This window comes from Rhincodon typus, chromosome 2 (assembly GCF_021869965.1).
Source record: "Rhincodon typus isolate 14 chromosome 2, sRhiTyp1.1, whole genome shotgun sequence".
NCBI lineage: Eukaryota > Metazoa > Chordata > Chondrichthyes > Orectolobiformes > Rhincodontidae > Rhincodon > Rhincodon typus.
The window spans coordinates 145,115,690-145,123,107 of record NC_063333.1 but is presented as its reverse complement, the minus strand read 5'-3'; the positions used below and the strand labels follow the sequence as shown (position 1 = coordinate 145,123,107).

At 41.3% G+C, this 7,418-nt stretch overlaps 2 protein-coding genes across 2 annotated transcripts in view; one reads left to right on the top strand and one right to left on the bottom strand.

Annotated features, from left to right (window-relative positions):
• The window catches only part of LOC109936078 (cadherin-6-like), a 220,122-nt gene that overhangs the window by 203,497 nt on the left and 9,207 nt on the right, over positions 1 to 7,418 (top strand). The gene's annotated exons all lie outside the window — the stretch shown is intronic.
• The window catches only part of drosha (drosha ribonuclease III), a 149,193-nt gene continuing 147,786 nt past the window's right edge, over positions 6,012 to 7,418 (bottom strand). The window contains exon 32 of the mRNA XM_048607409.1: positions 6,012 to 6,864. Coding sequence (XP_048463366.1) covers positions 6,734 to 6,864 — 131 coding nt within the window. The 3' untranslated portion in view covers positions 6,012 to 6,733. The remainder of the gene's footprint in view (positions 6,865 to 7,418) is intronic.

Genomic DNA, 7,418 nt, shown 5'->3' with positions numbered 1-7,418 from the left:
CAGCTCTACACCTTGTTAAACCATTCATAAACTCTATTTTACCTCTCTGTACCCAACTTATCCCCCAGAATTTATTAGTCCTGCAGAATTCCCTATTTGTTCCCACCTTTCCCACTTTTAAGACTGTGTCTCACATTAGACATCTGGGCACAAAAGGGAGCTCTAAGCTCCAATGCAGCACTGAGTTTCAGAGATGCCATCTTTTGGAGGAGATGTTAAATTGAAGCCACCTCTGCCTCAATTCTCAGGTGGCTTGAGAAGATCCTGAGCCATCATTTGGAGGAGAGACCTAACCCCATGCTCCTGTCCGTTATTGTATACCCAAACCAATATCAGTAAAGCGGATGGTTACTTCACTGTTGCTTTGCTGCTTGTGGGAATTTGCTGTGCACAATCTGGCTGCCATCTTTCCTATTCACTGAACTTTAAAATTACTTTACTAGTTGCAATTCAATATTTCCTGAAAAGAAAATTGTTATATAAATGCAAGCACTTCTTTTCTTTCGAGTCCAAGTCTGCCCAGACCGATCATGTGGCAGATCTTTGTAAGAACCTTCAAGTCATTCACTTGCTGTTCATTGAAAAGCCTGCGGATTTTTCCTGTTGATTGCTATTTATTGTTCTTCTTAGGTAATTTTCTCATGTGTGTAATAAAAGTATCGGCTGGAATGTAACACTGAGAAAGTGAGCCTGCCCTAAGCTGACAAGACCATGGTGATCAAACCTTTATGGCTATCATGTTGTTAGCATGCTCTGTATTGGACCATCATCCTAATTCAGGAACAGTGCCAATGACTGAGAGCTGCCAAGCAACCTAATGTCAACAGTGCCACTGGGAGCATGTTGGGCTGGGCAGTACCACGGCAGGGGCAGGGCTGTCTGACTTTAGTGCTTGTTGAATGTTGAATACACAGCAAGGGCACCAGGTGACACTGGCACTTCCAGAATTCGCTAAAATACCAGAAGCGGCAGGAGGAGGGCCCTAGTTGGTCAGTAATTTAAGGGCTTCATTTAACATAGAAACATGTAAAACAGGAGCAGGAGTTGGCCATTTGGCCCTTCGAGCTTGGTCCACCATTCAATATGATCATCAACTCAGTGACCTGTTCCCATTTTCTCTCTTTACCCTTTGATCTCTTGAACTATATCTAACACCTTCTTGAAAACATTCAATGTTTGGCTTGAACACTTTGTATTAGTGAATTCCACAGGCTCACCACTCTCTGGGTGAAGAAATTTCTCATCTCAGTCTTAAATGCCTACCCATATTCTTAGACTGTGACCCCTGGTTTTGGACTCCCCTATCTTCGGGAACATCCTTCCTGCATTTACCCGGTCTATAAATTTCTATGATATCTTCCCCATGCACCCCCATTCTTCTAAACACCAGTGAATATAGTCCCAACAAACGCAGTGTCTCTTCACAGGCCAGTCCTGCCATCCAAAGAAACAGTCCGGTAAACCTTCAATGCACTTCCTCCATAGCCAGAACATCAAATGAGATTAAAAATCTGCACACAATACTCCAGCTGTGTTCAGTTCAAGATTGTGCTGATCTACACCAAGGCTTACACTATATCATATGAATTACTGTTCCTATCTTGTTGATGTTTTTTCACAGCCCATAAAACTCCATCCAACGTCTGCATTAAGTACAGATTTAACCAGCAGTGTTCTCAATTGGAAGTCCAAGGAGGAATACAAAATAATGATGTGACCGGTCAGTTAGGTTGCACACTAGAGTACGTCCTTCCCATTGATCTCTCTATGGTTGCCCATTTCAAAGGCTTTCTGACAGTTGACCTTCTCTAGCCAGAGGACAACCTGGCCAATTACAAATCAGCCCAACTTGATCTGAAAGTGTTATTAGATATTGGTTGCTTCCTATACAAATGGATGTCTTAGAAGCACAGCATCATTATGTATAGCACACCCCCATCGCCACCAATCACAGTCAGTTCACTGGCTATAATGAACGTTTAAATTCTTGCTACTTCTCTAAACAACCATAACACAACTGGAGTGAATGAGAATTGGGGGAAAGCTCTCTGCTGGTTAGAATCATACATGACATACAGGATTGACAAGTGGCAATCACATTATCACAGTAACATTCACGCCACATAACAGCCAGGTAATAGTTGTCTCCAACAAGAGAGAATCTAACCACCGTCCCTTGGCTTTCAATGGCATTACCATCACTGGATCCCCTACTATCAACATCCTGGGAGCTACCATTGATCAGAAACTGAAATAAACCAACCATATAAATACAGCGGCTGCAAGAATAGGCCTAAGACTACAAATTCTGTGGTGAGTAATTCATCTCCTGTGCCTTCGTGTCTGCCTACCATCTACAAAGGCACAAGTCAGGAGTGGGATGGAATACTCCCTGCTGGCCTGGATGAATGTAGCTTCAACAACACACGAGAAGCTTGACACCATTCAGGACAAAGCAGACCACTTAATTGGCACATGTTCAACATTAACTCCCCGTACCACTGACAAAAAGTTGTCGTTGCAAGCACCATCTACAAGATGCTCTGCAGCAACTTACTCAGACAGCTGCTTCCAGACCAGTGACCACCTCCACCGAGAAGGACAAGGGCAGCAGATACATGGGAACATGACCACCTGCAAATTCCCTTCCAAGCTATTCAACTCTTGACTTGGAAACGTATCAGTATTCCATCGGTGTCGCTGGGTCAAAATCCTGGAGCATCCTTCCTCTGGGCACTGTAGATGTAATTAAAGGACTGCAGCAGTTCAAGAAGGCAGCTCGCTACCAGCTTCTCCAGAGCAGTTAGCATTGGGTGGTTAATGCTGGCACTACCAGTGACATTCACATCCCATGAATGGAAAAACATTTACAGTTTTATGAAATATTTGGCAGAGGCTGAAGTTTGATCACATTCTCTGTTGCAGCCCAGAGTCCATTGAATCCAGTAGCAGACCACGTTGGACCTAACGCATGTATAAACAGGCTGAAATTTCACACTGGTAAGGATTGCGCTCATGGCTGTATTAAATTTATCCACATAGCAATGTACTTAACTCTTAACTTGGCTCAATAAATGCTGGCCGTGAATGAATAAAAAAGATAAAAATAACACGCACAGTTGCATGTTTAAATATATAACTCAGTGAACATTTCTTAGCTCTGCATAGCAGACGTGGCAGAAAGGTACTGTGCAGATGGTACAGTGACAAGTCAGACAGATTTTCCAGCACCTTGATATTAAGCTGCTGTTAGATTGTGAGTCTCGTGTGCATTTTAGATTTATGATCACTCCTCCTTTTAAGAACAGTAATCTGCTCCTGCAAGCAGCAAGGAAAGGTTGAGTTGTTCTGAACATAACAGATGGACTGGGTATACCCTCCAGTCATTAACATTTTAGAAAAAACACACACAGCCTACATTTTAATCTTCCAAGGGCTGGGAGGTATGTGGTATGCCAAGTCATTGTACAATTAGGAAGTCAGTTTAGTCACCTGCATGCTGAGGGGGGAGGGTAAGGGGAAGAGAGAGAGCAAACGAGCCAGAGAGAAGACACGCACACAGACTGGGGAGCGAGGTGGATGATTTGACTTTGTGTGATCGTTTGCAGTGAGCTTTCCCACTCCACATCTCCCCACACCACCCCCATTTCCATTTGCATTGTTGAGAATTTAGTAGAAGCAAGAGAGAGGGAGTGAGAGTTCCCATTATCACATACAGGTAAAAATACCCATCCTCCCAGACAGAAATTTCAAATTGTCCGAAGAGGGTGGAGAGAAAGCAAAAAGCTAGCATCAGTGATGGAACTATGAAACTAGCACTGATTGCTGTAAGCACCCTTCCGATTCACCATTTGTCCTTTAGGGAAGGAAATCTGCCATCCTTATCTGGTCCAGCCTACATGTGACTCTGGACCCACAATAATGTGGTAAGACTATTAAATGTCCTCCGAGGTGGTTGAAAAGCCACTCACATATGTTAATCAGGGATGGGTGACAAATGCTGGCCTTGCAAACAGCACCCATATCCCATAAAATAATAAAAAAAATACAAATAGAAGGAATAACTTCTTCAGAGGAATACCTTCTCTGAGCGAGACAAAGTCCCTGATATTAATACTATACTGAACTAAAGGTTATATGCTGAATCCCCAGTTCGTAATCACTTCAGTACTTTTCCAGCCCCCACAAAATAGTCCAAGTGGCCCCATGTAGATTCCAAAAGTGAACTGCTCCCAATAGCATTCAAGGTCAGGCAGTTTCCCCTCCAGTCAAAACAGTCTGTTTTTGCACTAGGTCTATTTATCATGCAGTTTTCCACTTTACTTCAACGGCTCATTGTCATGTTCAATTAGCCCTTAACAGTCTGGTTTGAACATATAATTTCTAAGCCCACTACAAGCGACTGCCTTATCAGCAAAGGCTAAACAAGTTGGGGCTCGAGTCACTGAAGTTTAGAAGAATGAGAGGTGATCTTATTGAAACATATAGCATTCTTAAGGGGCTTGACAGGGTAAATGCTGAGATGATGTTTCCCCTCAAGGGGGAGTCTAGGACCAGAGGGTATAAGCTCATAACAAAGGGATGCCAATTTAAGTCTGAGATGAGGAGGAACTGATTCTCTCAGAGTTGAGAGCCTTTGGAACTCTGCCACAGAGAGCTGTGGGGACAGAGTCCTTGTGTCTATTTAAGGCTGAGATATATAGTCTTTTGATCAATAGGGGAACCAAGGGTTACAGGGAAAGGACAGGAAAGTGGACATGAGGAATGTTGGATCAGCCATAATCCTATTGAATAGTGAAGCAGGCTCCAGGGGCTGAACAGCCTACTCCGGTTCCTACTTCTCATGGTCTTGAAAAGTAACAGTTTAGTTGCTTCAAAAATCAAAGCTACAGACACACAAGTGATAAACCATAAGGCTGCCATTTATCCTTCAGTTACCATTGCAGGCAATGAAATTTCAAGTTCAGGCTTGGTTTCCATTTCATATCATCCCTTTTTGAACCAGTCATTGCTTAAGTGTGGTGGCACAGCACATGTCGATCTGGGAGTATTGTACACGGAGGAATGTACCGAATATCATGCAACAAAGTTTTTGTGAAAACACTGGAGGAAACAGTGACTTTCAAAGAAAACTGGCTTCATCTGGATTGGGCTGGTAAACAGGCCAATTCAGTTTGTGCGAAAATGCCACATGTGTCAAAATATTTAAAAGATGTCCTGAAATGAGGTTTGCAGTTTTATGCTGAAGTAAAAATCACAGCAGATGTCTGTTAGCATGCACCACTAATTGCCAGATTACCATACCAGAGAGTCAGGAGGTCAGGGAGGATCACAGAGATCACCAATCACTATTCTGATTTGAAATTTCTCCTCTTTCTCCTCTACTGAATTCAAAACATCAAAACCATTCTACAGCAAAATGAAATCATTAAAATATTCTCCTAATCATAAGACTGCAAATAAGCTTATTTTCTTTTCAAATGCCAAATTCCACCTTCTTTGTGGCTCACTCCTTTCTTAAAACAAATTACCTCCTTCTCTAAAAGGCTTTTGACAAGAATTCAGGAAACTCGACAAACGTTGTTAATGTATTAACATTCTGACAAGTTATTTTGTAAAAATACATAATCCAACTGCGTGAGGAGAAAAATTCTCACAGGAAACCTTATTTAAAAACAGCTTGCATGCAAGTATTGTACATTTGGAGGCAGGATCAATACTTTGTGTCCAATCCTTTGAGAACAAAATGAGTGTAAAGTCCTAAAGAATCTTGCAGTTTTATATACAGACCATCACCATGGAACTGGGTCTAAATAAAAGAAATAGGGAAACGTCTATCTGAAACAAAGTCCAAATTTACCAAAGCACAGAATAAGTAGGTGTTCTGATCGATCTTAAAAACTTTAAATTAATCATATCAAAAAGTACATTAGGGTAACGAACCGCTTCTGAGGTTAGGATACATTTAATGCAAGGGTAAGTGTGTAATATGCAAAAACACTAAATCTTGATTCAGTTGTAAAATCAGTGCATTTAATGAGCTCTGTTTGACAGTCAAGTTTCAATTACAGGTAGCAGCACATCTTAAGATTATTACCAATGCTGAACATGTCAAGTGTTCTTTGCTGTATGTATTTATACTGAGTGATGGAATTGAATGATTTAATAAGTCATGGTACAAAGATTTACACTCAATATACAGTTTTAATCAGAGCAAATCTGACAAAAAGCACAATATTTCTTCTTGAACCATTTTGCATTCCATTCTGGGCAAAATGCTGGTCCCATAAAGTGGAGATTTTTTTTGGTGAGTAAAAAGGAGGTATTTTATTGAACTATTATCTATGTGTTACAGATGTCAAGTTGCACACACACACACAATGCCCCAAAATAAAAGCAACAGGTTAAAGTAAAAAACGGCTCTTTTGAAAATCAAAACTACAAACATACAAGTTGGAAACCGAATAATTAAAGCTAAAATAAGATACATTCAAATGCATGTATAAATAACAAGAGATAAATCACCTGGACTAGATAATGCTTCCTGGTCAGGACTATGAACTTCATACCTCATTGATAAAAGAATGGAACACCATCTCTCAGGCTTGCTGCACACATTTCACGACTCCTCATTCACTTTCACATTAAAAATAGGTTATGTCCCCAAAGGCAAACGTGGCTGGAATTGCAGTTGTTTAAGGAGGCAAATATGCCACAGTTTTCATGTACTCGTTTATTTTCTGGTCTCCTCAGTCTCACTGGGATCCTTCTCCTGTTGCTCTCTTTCCCGCCTCATTTCTCTCAACTCCTGTCTGTATTTCCGCTCAATGAAGCGCTTCTGATGAGCCATCTGGGGAAAGTTATCTGGTGCGAAGGAGGAAATATTTTATTAATGAACTATACCCTGCAGTGCTTCAGGATTGTTACAGTGAAAGTGCAACAACAAAAAGAATTCACTCAGAAATATACCATATAAAAACACAACAACATTGAAAATAAATCTGGGGCAACTTGCTTGGAGATGAAGACATCCTTCTGTAACTGGTGAACCAGGTCAAAAGATGATTGAATGACCTGGTGACACCAGCAAAACCTGGTGGGTACAAAACTGAAGGTGTGCGAAGAAGTATAGAAACCACTTCTGTTATAAAGGTCCTTCAACCCGCTTACTAACTTTTCTTTGGAACAAGTGCAGAGATTTATTTAAGTGTGCAGCCGTGCAGTAATTTAAAGGGGCTGACCCTGTGTTGCAGGGACGCTGTGCAGCAATGCAACTGAATGGAAGCACTGTCTTTAAGTGAACTACACTGCAGCATAAAAAAACAAGAGCTTCAATGAGTTAGGGATAATTGTGTGAAGAAAGGCTGAACATGCATCCATCTGAGTTTGGAAAACGAGAGCTCATCTTACTGCAACAT